Below are 17,675 nucleotides of genomic sequence, written 5' to 3'. Positions count from 1 at the left end.
TCCCCAGCCATGTGTAACTGTGAGTCAATTAAACCTCATTTCTTTATAAATTACCCAGTCTTGGGTGTTTCTTCATAGCAGCATGAGAACAGACTAATATAAATTCTGTACTAAATTTTACTAGGAATTGCACCAGGAAAGGTCAAAGAAGAGATTTTTGACTAGGAATTCAGTGCTGGTTTATGTGACTATCTAGGGCTGGTGTGTGGCCACATCCAAGAAAGAGCCATGTTTATGAATGAAGAGGTTGAAAAGGAAACTAAATTACACAATTGATCCTCAATTTTGAGTGTGCTGCAAAATCACCCAGTTTGGGGTTTCATAAAATAAAGAGTGCTGGGCCCTACTTCCTGGGTATTTCCGATTTGTAGATCTGGGATGGGAGCTGAGAATTTGCATTTCTAACCATCTCACTCCCAGGTAATGCTACTGCTGCTCATTCAGGTAGTACACTTTGCAAAATACTGACTTTGACCTTCCTTGGAGAGCTGGCCCAGCTCAGGGAATCTGAACTCGCTGCTTGCTCTGTGATCTGCACAGAAGTGACTTCAGAGATTTCCAAGAGCAGTACAGTGACAGTGTAACTAAGGGGGTCTCAGAATAGTATTAAGGATCTTTCTTCCACCTGATATATAGGACTGACTATACTCTGGCAGAAAAAGGAGACAATGTCTTCAATACCTCAGATGTGAGTTAGAATCAAGTGAAATAAATTAAGTGGAAGATAGAATGCATGAAATTGCCATATTAATAAAGGTTGGACATCCCTAATCTGAAAATCTGAAATCTAAAATGCTCTAAATTCAAAACTTTTTGAGCACCTACATGATGCCACAAGTGAAAATTTTCATACCTAACCTCATCTGATGGGTGAGGTCAAAACTTTGTTTTGTTCACAAAATTATCAAAGATACTGTAGGGAGTTGCCTTCAGCTTATATGAATAAGATATACATAAACGAATTTTTTCTTTAGGCTTGGGTACCTTCCCCAAGGTACCTCATTATATAGATGCAAATATTTCAAAATCCAGAAAAGTTCAAAATTCAGAACGCTTCTTATCCCAAGCATTATGGATAATGGATATTTAACCTTTCAGTTAAATACTGTACTTTCAGTTAAGTTAATGTAATTTAGCAATGTAAGATCATATACATATATCTAAGATAATTTATAAAATGTTTATACCCTAAAATATCTTTACTTCTGCAAAGAAAGTTTGTGCTCCTTACTTGACTGTGCCAGTTTATGGTAAAATGAAGAAGGTGGAGAAAGGTCAGCCCAGGGAAAGGGGAAAGTCCATTGACCCAAGATAAATAATTTAGGAGAAACCATATCCATGCTCTACCCATAGGCCTTTCAATTCAATTATTGCTATCTCCCAGGTAAATAGCTTTAGGGAGTTTCTGAAAAAGTGGCAAGGGTGGCCGGATGCGGTGGCTCAAGCCTGTAATCCCAGCACTTTGGGAGGCCGAGACGGGCGGATCACGAGGTCAGGAGATCGAGACCATCCTGGCTAACACAGTGAAACCCTGTCTCTACTAAAAAATACAAAAAAAAAAAAAAACTAGCCGGGCGAGGTGGTGGGCGCCTGTAGTCCCAGCTACTCGGGAGGCTGAGGCAGGAGAATGGCGTAAACCCGAGAGGCAGAGCTTGCAGTGAGCTGAGATCCGGCCACTGCACTCCAGCCTGGGCGACAGACCGAGACTCCCTCTAAAAAAAAAAAGTGGCAAGGGCTTCAGCAAGCAGGTAGCATGGGGACGTATGTCACCCATTGCAATACTGAAATGGAAACTACCTAAAATTTAGAACTGTTTTTATATGCTTCATTGTGCTCAGTTAATTAGGTTTCTTGAATTTTAGAACTTCAGTACAAAGGTCGTGCATACTTTTTTGTGTTCCTTCCAGCTGAATTTCATATAATGTTGTAATCAAGGACTTGTGGAGACATTGGCATTATTTTTCTTTATAGATTTTCTTGGACTCAGATGGATTTTCTCAATTTGCCAATAAAAAGAAATAATGATGTTACATTAAAATGAACTATGTCTCAAAATACAAAAACCTTTTGGTAATCAAATGGTTAAATACTGATATTTAATTTAATCTTATTTTCGTTAATTTGAAAATAGAAAAAAAAATCTGCTAAAGATCCTTTCAAGGGAAAGCTATAGCTCAGCTCATGTATAAAAAGCCACATAAAAATGACTCTGGAGACCTTGGCTACACGTTCAGCGGTCAAATATTTCAATGCTCTGTTGCTCTCGTTCCTGTTACAGGTACATGTGACAGCGCTGCAGCTATGAGTGGAATTTTAAAGAGGAAGTTTGAAGAAGTTGACGGCTCCTCACCCTGCTCCTCTGTGAGGGAATCGGATGATGAAGTTTCCAGCAGTGAAAGTGCTGACAGTGGGGACAGTGTCAATCCATCCACTTCTAGTCATTTTACCCGTGAGTACTGAAATGAGAACTGAAGTTAATTGTCTGGTTCTATAGCAAAACTAATTGTGTCATTTTTATTTTTACCTTTAATGCTAGCTATATATATATTTCCTATCAACCAAATACAAAAACATTTACCCAAAAATGAAATATTTTTCAGGGGACTCAGTAGCTTCCTTTATTTAGAATACTTTTTGCAGTGGATTATTTGACTGTGTTAATTAACTAATTGAATTTAAAGATCACATTTCATTAATAATACTTTTCCAAGTAAACACCTAATACTCTGGGAATAGATGGGGGAAGACAAAGAATAAATCCAGTTTCAAGAAAAGTATCCTTTCAATAATTGAAATGATGTTCTGGGAGAAAACATTTTAAAAGGCATTATTAAGGAATGGAGAGTCTAGATTATGATGAGAAGGAGTTTAGGCAGCCAGGGATTAAGAAGAAATGTGAAAGCAGCAAGTCTCTCCCAAATGTGCAAGTGTGTGCAGTCTAATGGCTCTTTCCTAGTAATTCCTCTAGTCTCTCTTCTCCAGTATTTAAAGCCCAACAAGAAAAAAAAAACCTATGCTTTATTTATTGTATTTTTAAGTTTTTTTTTTAGATGGAGCCTCGCTCTGTCGCCCAGGCTGGAGTGCAGTGGCGTGAACTCGGCTCACGCCAACCCCCTCCTCCCAAGTTCAAGTGATTCTCCTGTCTCAGCCACCAGAGTAGCTGGGACTGCAGGTGCATATCACCACACCTAGCTAATTATTTTATTATTTTATTTTATTTTTTGTATTTTTTTGTTTTTTTGTATTTTTAGTATAGACGGGGTTTTGCCATATTGGTCAGGCTGATCTCAAACTCCTGACCTCTGGTGATCCACCCACCTCAGCCTCCCAAAGTGCTGGGATTACAGGTGTGAGCCACCGTGCCCAGCCTATGCTTTCTTTTTGATTCTTTTATTATTATTATTATTTTTTTTTTTTGCCACATTGTAATGTCAGCCCTTCTGTCAGACAAGATAAAGGGAGGTTTGAAGGACTGATATGAAAAATTCTTAAGGTAATGTAATCTATAGTCTAAAGGAAACTGACTAGCAATAGTTAAATAATCTTTTTAAATTTTATATTTCTTAAACAGGAAGATTTTAATATGTCTTAATATCATGAGAGATAACTGGTCTTGGTTTTTTACTTTCCAATTAGTTAATGTTATTAATATATGATTCTATAACAAAGAATTGACATTGGCAATGTAGCAACTCAAAAAAACTGAATGATTTAAACATATTTTAAAGAGGTAATAAGGAACTCAATAGCGGTTGAACACGAAATAAATATAGTAAAATCAATAGCATACCATTAGGCAAGCACAACTAATTAGACAATATGATGAAAAGATGATTGCAATTATTATAGCAAAAAATTTATAAAATATTCAGGGACAAAGTTATTGTGTGATGTAGGTGGTCTACAACTACATTTACATATATCATGATGGTATGCAATGAGCTTGTGCTTTTGACTCAAGAGATGTGTTTATGCTTTGGGTCTTAATACCTGTAGTGATAATAACACATTATCTCACAGGGTATTGCAAAGATCAAACAGAGCAAGTGAGGTAATATACATGAAAAAAGCTTTTGTAAGCATCTGGCACAAGATTACACAGGAGTTGAGCCTAGATATATATACATGTCCTACTACATAGCCTCTACCTTTTGCATGGTCTTACTCTGCCCCTTTATTATATAATATTGGACATATTTTTAAAATGTTATTTCTCGTGGTTATAAAGGAAGACTTAATTAGTGAAGAGGCCGATTATGTTTCTGGATATAAAGGTCTGGATATTAATGGTTTCAACATTAATTTACAAATATGAGAGTAAAACCAAAACAAAATCTTCAACTGGCCAGCGTGCCCAGGCATTTCTAATGTGCCCTATCTAGGAATGCATAGAAAATTTTAACATGTTATATATGAAAATTTTATATATAAGAAAATAACATTATAAGACAATGAGAAAGGGAAAGACTATTTAAGAAATGGTTGTGGTATTAGGAAATTTGAAAAAGAAGTGATTTAGACTCACATCTCACAACATATGCCAAAATACCAGATAGATTACATGGATAATTTTTTTAATAATAAGGAAAGTTGCATTTTGCCAGACATTTAGTAGAATCACTATATGAACTTTGATATGAGAAGAAGAAATAATCACATTGAAAAATACTTAATATATTTAATGATGTAAAAGTATTAAACTTATCTGTTATTAAAAAAAAAACCCAAAGTAAAACAGTTTATATTGGAAAAAATATTTGCATTATTTTCTGGATGGAGTATAGCAAAAGTACATGTAATTTCTTGAGATAAACACAAAGACACATATCTCCAAAGAAAATCCATGTAGTAGGAAATACAATTAGCAAATATTTTAAAGCATTTAACAACAACAGTAACAAAAAGGCAGATTAAAAAATGCTGATGAGATTTCATTAGTATGAAATCACAGAGACTTCATCCCTGAAATCACTACTCATTTCTCCAATAAAAAATACAAATACCCAAGTGCTGGTGAAGCTCGCAGTACAAATTGTAGGCACACACGTTGCTATTAATGGTAGTGATATTTAGAAAGCATTTCGGAAATACAAGAGCCATAAAAGCGTTCATAAGTCTCTACTTCAGAGAATTTATCTGAAGAGGGAAACATTAAAAACAAGGTGAAAACTGTATAAATGAAAATATTTGTGGTTGACAGTAGTCCCAAAAAAGAGGAGTTGGGGAGGAGAGAGAGAAAGGTAACCTAAGAATGAGGTTCCATTAAGAATCCATTAAGTTACGGTAACTCATTCAATTAATTTATTTTCATGATAGCTATGAAGACCTTTTGGCAATATGTACAATGTTTGTGAAATAATGATAACTAAGAAAAGCAGAACACAATATTTTATCTGTACCATCAGGCAAAGTCTAAGTCTGTGCATGTGCAAAGGTAAAGAATGGTAAGGTGCCCTAAAAATTGGAAACAATTTGATTTGTTGAGGAATTAAAATTATGGATGAATTTTTATATTTATTAACTTTTATTTCTGTTAATTTTATATATGTTCTCACAACAAAGTGTCCAACTTAAACTGCTAAAAATTATAACTGTAGTTCACATTGTGTTTATGTTTGCAAAACAGCAGATTGAAATGGCAAGATGAGCTAAGGTATTTATTAGTCAGCAAATATAAACTTTCTTATAAGTTATGTTCAACAGAGATTATTTTTTTCATTGAAGAAAGTAGACTTATTTTACAATGTCTAAGAAGTCATTGAAGTGTTTCAGCACATCATTTAATATCAGTGGTCGTGGCAATGGTTAGTTTACTAACATGCTGTTTTAGCTTTGTATTTAGTATAATCTGGCAGAGATTTTTCATACTTTTTTAAAAAATTAAAGAAATGATTTAATAAAAAGTGCCCTTTTCATTTAATAGTGCTTTTTTCACTATATTTACATTACAAAGAGAGACATAAAGTGGGAAAAAATAGTAAAGTATCAAAAGACAAAATTTCTACCTGGAATATTTGTTGTAGAAAAGATCTGAAAGGTTGGGCACAGTGGCTCATGACTGTAATCCCAGCAATTTGGGAGCGTGAGGCAGGAGGATTGCTTGAGCTCAGGCATTTGAGACCAGCCTGGGTCTCAAATTCCCACCTCTAAAAAAATTAAAAAGAAAAATAGCAAAGTATGGTGGTGCATGCCTGTGGTCCCAGCTACTTGGGAGAATCGCTTGAGCCCAGGAGGTTGAGGCTGCAGTGAGCAATGATTGCACCACTACACTCAAGCCTGGGTGACAGAGCAAGATCCTGTCTCAAAACAAACCAAAACCAAAACCGAAAGAAAGAAAGAGAGAGAGAGAGAAGGAAGGAAGGAAGGAAGGAAGGAAGGAAGGAAGGAAGGAAGGAAGGAAGGAAGGAAGGAAGGAAGGAAGGAAGGAAGGAAGGAAGGAAGGGAGGGAGGGAGGGAGGGAGGGAGGGAGGGAGGGAGGGAGGGAGGGAGGTAGGGAGGTGAGGGAAAGAAAGAGGAAAAAAAGAAAGAAGAAAGGAAGGAAGGAAAAGAAAGAAAGAGGAAAAAAGAAAGAAGAAAGAAAGAGTAAAGAAAAGATCCGAGGTTTTTTTGTTTGTTTGTTTTGAGACAGTGTCTCACTGTCACCCAGGTAGCTGGGACCACAGGTGCACACCACTGCACTGGGCCAATTTTTGTATTTTTTTGTAGAGATGGAGTTTCGTATGTTGCCCAGACTGGTCTCAAACTACTGGGCTCTAACAATCCCCCTGTCTCAGCCTCCCAAAGTGTCAGGATTACAGGCGTGAGCCACCGTGCCCATCCTGTGATCTAAGCATTTTTAGCCAGTGTGAGAGGAGTAGCTGAAAGAGTTTCTTGTTTCTAGAAATGTATTTCAGATTATTTGCTAGTCCAAAAATTGATATATAAATTTTTAGGACATTTTTTATTTATTATATGTCTAGATTAAGGTATGGGCTTTTATTTATATATATTATATGTCTAGATTAAGGTATGGGCTTCTCTGCAATGGTTTTGTTGGATGTGAATCAATGGTTACAAACTTTCAGAAATGTTATTATTGATAAATCCTATTTCTTTAAAATTTTTTACTTAAAATGATTACTTGTCTTATAGTAAAGAAGGATTTTTTAAGACTATCAAATTTGTGTAGCATTAATAAATAATTTAATTTTACATTGTGATTCTTTAAAATGTGGTTGCCCTTATTTAAATCTCACTCATCTTGGGCTAATCTGTCTCATGTACCCCATGTTTCGTAAGCACTAACATGTTGTGTAACGTATCATTTTGTTGTCATTATAAATACAGAAATTGATAAGATTGTTTGGTATGTGTCAACAGCTATGGTAGTAGAAAATTCCATGCTATTGTAAGCTTTCTGTTAAAATATCCAATTTGTAGCATACCACATTATGGTAATAAAAGCTTCAAAATATAAATCAATAAGGTCATTATGGCTTTTGTCTTGGGCTTCTGAATTTTGCTAGGCAACAAGCATACTTACCAGTCATCAACCAAGGTCATATCTTGTACTTCCCTTGAGGTAGAAACAGCAGTCTGTATTGCTGTGAAACGCTTTGTTTCATCAAATCCCTATGGCTCTATAGCCAATCAGCCTGTACTCGAGCACTGTCAAGAGGAGAGCTGCAGAGAAACTAGAATTTTTTTCTGCCCTCTCAAGGTTCCCGGCACTTCACATAAGTAATGAGAAGCTATGTGATAAGCCATAGTCCCAAAAGGAACACATTATGTCTCTTGAAACAGAGTGTTTCTACAAATAAATGTATAGTATTTAAGAAGTGAAAACATCAAGAAGTAAAAGGATATACATTCTAAACTGCACATGAATGCAAGCAGTGGATGTCCTACAATAGAATTAAGATGTTTTTAATTTATGAAACACTTTCACATTCTTGAGTTCATTTAATAGCCAAAAAGTGTTGTGTGATTAGAAGCCAATTATCATGCCCTTTTATAAAAGTAGAAATTAACATTCATAAATGTACTTATACTTTACCCAAGAGCTAAGATACAATCTCCTTCCCTCCTTCCTTCCTTCCTTCCTTCCTTCCTTCCTTCCTTCCTTCCTTCCTTCCTTCCTTCCTTCCTTCCTTCCTTCCTTCTTTCCTTCTTTCCTTGTCTCCCGCCCTCCCTTCTCTCTCTGAATACACAAGGCATAAATATGCCATCATGTGCACCTAAGTCAGTCTTTTCCCAGTGTGATTTCCCTACTACTGGCTCCACATTTCATAATGGGATTAGACATAAAGAATCAATAGAAAACAGATTTGACATTAAACTTTATAAAATATGACTGGAACATGTCTGTTCTCTTTACCAAGCAGTTAAAATGCATTGAAGATTTAGATTTAATTTCAACAAACATGGTATCTTATGTTACAGGCTCTGAGCTAGGACCTTTCAAACCTGTCAAAGTGACATATTCCAAACAGTAAATACAACTTGGAGATACAGTGATAAATTATGTCTACCCAGCATTGTAGTATTACTTTGAGAACTAACTTTAGCAAAGACAAATGTCGCAATCTACCCCTGACTCAATGCTTTTGTAAACAATGGAGGAGTGTTCAGACCAAGCTCAACACAAGAGTTGTAGGAGAAGTCTTTGCTTAAGCAGAAGGTAGGACATCATGACGCTATCAAAAGATCCTTTCTAGTCTGTAATAATATGCTTCTAAGAAACAGGATCCAAAATAGCATCATTAGTTAGAGTCAAGGCCAAGCAGAAAAGGAAGCAGCATAGATAAAGGTGACTCTGAAAATCTACTATTAAGTTAAGAGGTTCCCAGGCTCTTCACACCCACTTATGCCTGGAAAAGAACTAATTCGCTTTGGCCTGGGGGACACGATCTGGGACCAGCTGCAGATCATATGTAGAAACATGCAGATCATAAATAGGTCATGTTCAGACATGGACCAGTTGAATCATTAGGTGTTTATTGTTGGAGATAAAGGAGTTAAGTAAATTATGAGTGGAGGAAGATATTTATGAGCTAGTGGTCCTTTGGAAAATACTCACTTGGATATGCAATAAGGCCTGTTGACTGATACAATAGAATTGTTATCAGATCATCTGTCTGCAAGATTGTGGACTCCAGTAATGATAAATCAGAAATAATTAACCACTGCTACTTCCTCTGGTCTTACTGAGACCATCCTTCAAACTGAAATGTCTCTTTTTTCATCCCAATTTCTGACTATTTAAGTTCTATACCTGCTACAAGGTTCATATCAAATATTTCTTTCTCCATGAAAACTTCACCAAGTCTCTCATTTGACACATCCTCTTTGCCATTTCCTCAGAATCTCCTGATATTTCACCAACATTCACAAACTTTGGCAATGGTTTTCCTTCTTTCCATCCTAGTATTTTCCACCAAACTGAGTAGCTGTGTGATGGCTCATAGAACCGATCAGCCGCATGTTTCCTTGAGCACTCTGACTTGGATTCCTTACTTCTCTTCCATTCATGTCTTTTACCACCACTCATTTAGCACCTAATGTCTGCAGCCTCACTCACAAGACTTTTGCAAACCAGACCAATTCTCCTTCTGAAATACTCAATTCCAGTATTACAAATTCAGATCATAACCTCTTTTCCTTCCACTTCCTTTCTCTCCTCACCCACTTTTTTTTAACTTCATCTCTTGTGTTCCCCAATGTAGCACTCACCGCTTGTCTTTATATACCTTTCCATGCCGCACCAATTGCTCCATTATTTCAGTATTTTATTTTATTTAAAGGCCAGAACTCTTTACCACTTTCCTGCCATGTTCTTCACTCCATATCCATTTTTTATTCAAAACACTTGAAAACTTTACAAAAAGTTTTGGAGAAAATGACAAAATTGTGTTTTCAAACTCAGCTACTTGCTAATGCCACACAACATCCCACCAGGTAGATTTTATCACCATCTCAAAGCGCACAGTGTTCATGTCTCCTCCAGTCACTTTTCCCTCACCACCTATTTCATGTACAGCAGAGCTTGCTTTCTCATCGTCTTGCACCCTTCATTCATATTTGTTATTACCCACATGTCTTTACCCTGATAGGCAGGGCTCTCAAAATGAGTTTTGAAGGAGTTAATGTAAGCTTATTAAAGACAGGAATGTGTGCCTATCATCTGATCAGTATATAATAAGTATTTATATCAATGGATGAATGAATGGACATTTATTAGGTATTTGATACTTGCCATTCCCTACACTAGTATTAGGAGGTGGAAATATAAAAGTAAACGAGACACAATCCAGTTTCTGCAGAAACTCACAATCTAACAGTATTTTAGCATTTCTCCAACACTTACTGTATTCTATTTTACACTGGAGTTATTTATGCACACATCTTATCTTTTCTCGAGATTTATAGAACTTAACTGTGTATACTGCTTGCTACCTGGTGCTGGTTCAATTACTGTTAAATGTTTAATAACATTTAGCTTTGTAAAGACTTGTCTTCTTTAGTACAACTAAGCCTTATAAAGTAAAAAAAAAAAAAAAAAAAAAAAAAGATGCATTTATTGGAAGACTTCATGGCACAAACATTAGTGGAAATAAATACCAACTTATAAGCTAACTATAATTTATAATTTTGATGAGTGTCATTGTGATATATCAGGATCCTGATTTACTACTTATCATATCTGAATACATGTAATGATGAACTGTGTTTTAAATAGGGTCTCACTATAATTATGCATTCTTAACATGTACCTTTCTGGTTTCATTTGCTTATATATAGCTTTCCCAGGCAGAAACATCACTGTTTAATTGGATGCTGTGCAGTTATTTATGCAGGAGCTGTGTAACACACTTGAGGGAGTCTGAGTTGTTTTTACCTTCAACATCCTTTGAATCGGCTAGGAAAAAAGGGCATTACTAAGTCAGATCACTAACATCATATAAATGCAGTTCATTTAGTTCTTGTTTGATTTGTTTTAAATTCAGGATCAGGACCTCACATTTAGCCTTAAAAATAGTAACATTCGATTTAGCTCTTTATTTCAGCCTACTGAGATTTTTAAAAATTATTTCTGTCTTCTTATATATTTGCTTTTTCTCCCACAGTCATGTCTTATATAAATATATCTGAAATCTGTCCACTTATCTCCATTTGTTTTGTACCATGTCACCGTCCTCTTTCTCCTGGACTGCTGCAGGAGCCTTCTAGATGCCCTCTCTGCTTCCTCTCTTGTTCAAGCCTCAGCCCCTTCTCTATCCTGGCATCTTTCAGTCATTTTCAATTCATCAATCACTTTCAATTGAACTCATTACTGTGGCTTCCACAATCCTGTACTTCCTTCCTATGCTTGATCCTTCACTCTCCTGCCTTCTCTCCATCTCCAAACTCCAGCCACACTGATCTTTACTCAGTTCTTTGAACATGACAAATTTCCTTACCCTAAAATTCTGCTTGGAACAATGTTCCCATGACTGACTCCTCATATTTCAAGTTTCAGCTTACATACCATTTCTTTAGTGTAGCCATCCCTGGTCACCTCCATCTAAAGTATGTAGACCCAAAGTCTTCATCTCTTAGAGATATACATGAAATTTTGACAGAAAAAAATGATAGATATTTTGAAGCTGCTTTAAAATAACCCAGAAAAATAAAGAGATAGATGAAATGAGACTGAAAAAATATTGAAGCTTGGGGCTTACTATTCTACTATTTACATTCATATATAATTAAAGTTTTCCACAATACATTTTAAGAATATAGATGCATATGATTGCCACTGTACTACAGCCTGGATGACAATGAGAATATGTCTCTAAATAAATAAAAATTTTAAAAATTTATAGGTCCAACTTATCCTAAAATTATCTGAAAGAGCCAGGGAATATGGCCAAGTATATTATAGTATATATTATATGGCCAAGTATATTCAAAAATATTCTTTTGAAAAAGAATAAGGAAGAGGTGAGGAGTGTGCTTAGCTTCTCAATACTTGAAAAACTGAGATAGTTTAAAACCCATGGAATTAGCTCAAGAGTCTGCACATGGAACAAATAGGGAGCATAGAATCAGACCCACATTTAAATGGCAACATGGTGTGTGACAGAGGAGACATTGCAAATGAGTTGAGAAGTAAGAGTCTGTTCCAGTAAATGGCTTTTTAACAAAAAAGATAAAATTAGATCCCTACCTCATGCCATACATAAAAATAAATTCCCAATGAACTAAATAAAGATCTAAATATTTTTTAAAAATTGTAAAATGTACAGAAAAAATATAGGAAAATATATGTATGTCAGAGTAACATACTGTAGCATGAAGTGTAAAAAATACTATATATTTGGGTACATTAAAATAAAACTGAATATATAACCAAATACCCCACCAAGAAAGTGAAAAGACAAGCTATAGACTAAAAGGAGATATTTATAAATCATTAAATGACAAGGAATTAGTATTTGAATGTAAAAGAATTGCAAAAATAAGGAAGAGCTAATGCAGAAAAAAAAAAAAAATAGACATAGAACCTGAGCAGATAATACACCAAAAAAAAGCTAACACAATTATGAACAGCTGTGTAACTCTATTAGGAACCAGGGAAATTAAAATTGAAAGAAGACATCATTTCACGTATGTCATATCATTAGATTAGCAAAACTTTAAGCGTTTGAAAATACCATGTATTGACAAGCATGTGCTAAAGGAGGAACTCTCCTAACACTGGCATGAGTGTCAGGTGATTAAATTACTGAGGAAACCCAGTAGTGAAAAGTGAAAACTGGAATAATTGTCCATTTGAATAGGATTGCATAAGGTGCAGTTGGTTCATATTATGACAAATTGGAAAATAAGTTGAATTGAATAGCCAGATGTACATGTATAGGCAGTTAAGTGAAATATACAAGTTGCAAAACTCTACAGTATAATAGTACTTACATAATTAAAACACACACAGAGAGCAGCACCATTTTTTTATGGAAGTAAAAATATAACATAGGAAGGGATAATACACAAAAATGTGAGGCTTACAACCTCTAGAGATGAAGAGTAGAATGGATGGGAGTGCCTTAGCTATACTCCCTTACTTTTTTTTTGTATTTTAAGAAGACCTATCTGAAATAAATATAGCAAAATATTAGCATCCATAAATATGGGTATTAAGCACATGCTATTTTCTAGAAGCATGAAATAGTTTATAGTTTTTAAATATGTTTTAAATACCCTATTATATACATATATATGTAAATATATATATACACACCTTTCAATTGGGATGAAAGTCCAAAGATCACCTTACCACTCCTTTGTGCTATTATTTTCTCTTTCAGCAACTCACCCCTTTTTTTCCTTTGTAGGACATATCACAATTTGCAACTATTTTATAGTATACCGTTTTTCTTTTGTGTATCTGTCTTATTTTGTATTCCTATTAGGAAAGGGCAGAAGAACCTTTTAGCACAACATTAGAAACTTCCAGGCCAAACTTGGCCATCAATTAGAACTAAATTTTAACAAATCCATTCAGAGCATTCATCTTGTTCGCAGTGATAGCCAAGTGACACTGTCACATATTTTCTTGAGATCCTTTCATACATATTTATTACCAAGTCTTAAAAGTAGGGACCCATATCTTCCCCAGGTGTTCAGCTCCAGTCCCCACAGTGACATTTAGAAAAATCACCCATGGAAATTGCTTCTGTGCTATAAATACACTATATACTGTCACACTGTATATACAGTTATATGTTCCACATAACATTTTTCCCCTGAGGTATTAAAACAGAATATTATTTCTTTAGTTGACCATCAGTAAAGTAGTTGTCTTGTGTTTGGGAACTATTATGAAGAAAAATATGTAGGTTTGCTCTGATGTTTCTTTCCCTAGTGCATCAGTTGAAATTGTGAGAATGGACTTCACTGCAAACTCATTCCATTTCTTGTAATTGAAAAAGCCACAGCCAAGGAGCCAGAATATTCTCTCTAGGTTTAGTTCTGTTACAATTTACTCTGACTTTGGTTAAATCATTTAACCTGTTTCTTCTTTCGCAAAATGTGAGAATAGATTGGTCTTCAAAGTATTATAATTTGCATCAGATTCTAGTAATCCCTCTTCCCTCCAAATATAGTATGCCTCCAATAGTCCCTTTTGCTTGAGTTATTTATAGTCTTATATTTGAGGACATCTTTGTGTTTTCAAAGTTTATGCTTGTGTACCTACATATAGGTAAATAATAGTAGATATATAATATATATTACATATAGATATATATAATAGTGTGTGTATATATATATCTATATATATATATCTGTTTAATTAAGCCAGCCCCCAAACAAAATTCAATAATTCAAGATTTTCATTTTTGTGGGATCTACAAGATACAATAAAATATTCTATTAAACATATATATACTATTATTTACCTATACATAGTATTATATATATTATATAGTATATATAGTATATAATACTATATATATACACACACAGATAATGCACTCAAAGTATTGTACATTAGAACTGTGGAAAAGACAGTTTAAAAACTAGATCTTAGTAAAAATTGGAAATGATGGTTGGAAAAGGGAGTTGTATGTGTATGTTTTTCCACTGACAATGAAAAAAAATTTATGTACTTAATGATTTTTCACAACTATCTTCAAAGCTGCCTTTCGCTGCCATAAGTAAATGTTAACTTTGGAACATTTCATGAACACAGAGGAATATTCTAACTGGAATTTTTAAAAGAAAGTAACAAAAGAATTAAGAACAGGAAGGAATGATTTACCTGGAACATTTTTCAAAACAGATAGTCATCTGGTATCACGAAATGTTATTTATAAAGCTTAATATCTACATTTGTCTCATGTATGTGCTAATTGTGGTGAGCTTAACCCCACTTGTCAACAGAATATGCAGGCATATAGACAGTATATTTTAAAAGGCTTTACCTGTCTTAAAATATCTTCTACCATATGACTGAAATTCCCACCATTAATGTGATCCCTTTGGGATGGTACCTTTAAGATGACTATTAAAATCCCCATACAGATAGCAGTCTAGTAGTTAAAAATGTAGTGTCTGGCCGGGCGCGGTGGCTCACGCCTGTAATCCCCGCACTACGGGAGGCCGAGGCGGGCAGATCACGAGGTCAGGAAATCGAGACCATCTTGGCTAACACAGTGAAACCCCATCTCTACTAAAAATACAAAAAAAAAAAAAAATTAGCCGGGCGTGGTGGCGGGCGCCTGTAGTCCCAGCTACTCAGGAGGCTGAGGCAGGAGAATGGTGTGAACCTGGGAGGCAGAGCTTGCACTGAGCCGAGATCATGCCACTGCACTCCAGCCTGGGTGACAGAGCAAGACTCCGTCTCAAAAAAAAAAAAAAAAAAAGTAGTGTCTGGAGTCAGATTACCTAAATTCTCATAAAAGACGTTCTAGTTAGAGGCAAGTAATGTAATATCCCCCACCTTTGGTTTTCTTATCTATACTGATTTTTTTTAAAAAGTACCGTATCTGCCTTATAAGCTAAAATGAGTGAATACAGGCAAAATGCTTTACATTTTACTTGACATTTCCTAAGCACCCAGAAAATGTTAACTATGATGACAATGATGACGATGATATTGATATTTTCAAGGAGGGACATCATACATTTTATTAATAGTTATTCAGAAATTCTAACTAAACAGGGAGTAGGTCTCCAGACAAAAGAGGCATGTGACAGTTATGCTTTTGGAAGAGTGGGAGAGAAGCCTGGAAAAGATCGAGATGAGAGATGCAAACATTAATATCTTTAGATGCAGGCAGATCATGTAACTATGAGAAGCAGCCAGGTGTATGACAAGAAGGATGAATCACAGCCGCTATGGAAGTAAGAGTTCCCAGTATTTATTCTTCGATTCTTGCTGGCATTAGTCCTAAAATATCATGAGTTGAGAATAATAATCAAAGAAGTAATAATTGGCATTCATCGAACTTTCATTAAACATTTAATGGGAGGGACTGCACTGATATTTTATGTGCATTATCTTTCTTACTTAGTGCAACCTATGAGGCATCTGAAGCTTGGAAAGATTTTAAGTAGCTGCCTTTTCACAAAGCCAGTAAGCAATCAGGCTAGCATTTGATTCTACGTTAATCTGACTCTGGGTCCTGTGCTTTAATATCGTTATATTATATTGTTTCCCACAATGAGTGTTGAAAACAGCATAATCAATCTTTCTTAATCTAGCATCTCTTTCCAAATTTCTGAAAACATAACATTTTGCATCCAACTCAGAAAATATAGTAAAGTGTACTGCTAATTAACAAAACAGCACATACACTCCATTTTAAATCAGAGAAGCTCTACAAATATTAGACAGGCTGGGTTCAAACAGAATCCTCTGTTTTTGCTTACTAATTCTTTTATGCATAAAACTTTTTGTACTGGCATCATGCATCTTTGTCTTCTGATGCCATGGCCAATAGTCAGAACTTTGGCCTCTTGGGTTTTTCTGAAACTGAACCACCTCAGTCTTCATTTGTAGTTATTTGTTTGAGTGGTATTTTCATTTCCTTTGAGTAAAAGGAGAAAGGAAGAAGAGTTGCTGACACTGTCATGACTGAAGGGGTAAGATTGGGCATTGTGGCACCTCTCAGCCAGGGCTGCTTCCTTACAGGAAGTGCTTCAGAGCTGCGGAGATGGGAGTGATTTGGCAGCTGCCGCCCCCTTGATTGACCGCATCAGGCTTTAAAAATATCAATTTAGCATCAACCCTTTGCAGAACTCTTTTGAAGACTACCTTAATGGAAACATGTGAGAGCTTTTATGAGTGCACTCCAAGATATGACTTATGGGAAATAGTCACAACAAGTGTTTGCTTGAAGTCTGTTGGACTCATTCCTCTGAACTCTATGCACTATCAGAACATCAATAAAGCGTGAATTTTGAGTAAAGACCAAGGCAGATAAATAAATATTGGCATTGGTATTTCTGGAAATTTTTCTGTAATATTTGTCAAGGACAATTTGCTGGAAGAAATGGATAGTAACCTGATGCTTAAAAGTCGAAGGAGGAGGAAGGGAGGAGGGAAGGAAGAGATAATGCAGTTGACTAGATTGAAAATGTATATGTACATGCTCAGAATATGGGATTAGGAAAAGAAAAAGTGTAGTAAGCAAGGGGAAGTATTGCTGAATGGAGATATGTGCTTGGCTCAGGCATGTAGACAGCAAGCAAGTGGGGGATAAATGAGAACGCCGAAGATGATAACTATGTGAGGCAACGTAATAGTTAGCTAGATTTAACCATTTCACTATATGTGTGTATATGTGTGTATATATATACACATATATCGTGAAAGTATATACATATATATGTATATACTTTGAAACATTATGTTATACCTGATAAATACATACAATGTTGTCTGTCAAATTAAAAAATGAAAGAATAAAAATTATAAAACCGATTGCTACTGTACCAGATATCACCTCTTAGTTTCTAGTTTACTTTTCATTTCAACCTCATGATAAAGGTGGGTTTCCTTTCCAGTGGTTAAAAAAAAAATGTGAGCTTTAAAAATGTTGCTTACTCTTACACTTTACATAAATTAACATATTTTAGTTCTCACTGCAATTCTATGAAATAGGTTCTATTTTTAATCTTAGTTTTACAGATGATGAAACTGGAATGTCAAG

The 17,675-nt window shown here is 35.3% G+C and overlaps 1 protein-coding gene across 4 annotated transcripts in view; it reads left to right on the top strand.

The window, feature by feature from the left end:
- Nucleotides 1–17,675, top strand: part of CSRNP3 (cysteine and serine rich nuclear protein 3) — a 221,253-nt gene that overhangs the window by 126,476 nt on the left and 77,102 nt on the right. For all 4 annotated transcript variants that reach the window (XM_050752906.1, XM_050752905.1, XM_050752907.1 and 1 more), the window contains one exon: nucleotides 2,279–2,449. In XM_050752906.1, coding sequence (XP_050608863.1) covers nucleotides 2,302–2,449 — 148 coding nt within the window. In that variant the 5' untranslated portion in view covers nucleotides 2,279–2,301. The remainder of the gene's footprint in view (nucleotides 1–2,278; nucleotides 2,450–17,675) is intronic.

The sequence above is a fragment of the Macaca thibetana genome, chromosome 12, assembly GCF_024542745.1.
Source record: "Macaca thibetana thibetana isolate TM-01 chromosome 12, ASM2454274v1, whole genome shotgun sequence".
Taxonomy (NCBI): Eukaryota; Metazoa; Chordata; class Mammalia; order Primates; family Cercopithecidae; genus Macaca; species Macaca thibetana.
Note: the sequence above shows the minus strand (reverse complement) of the source record. Positions and strands in the feature narration are given on the sequence as shown.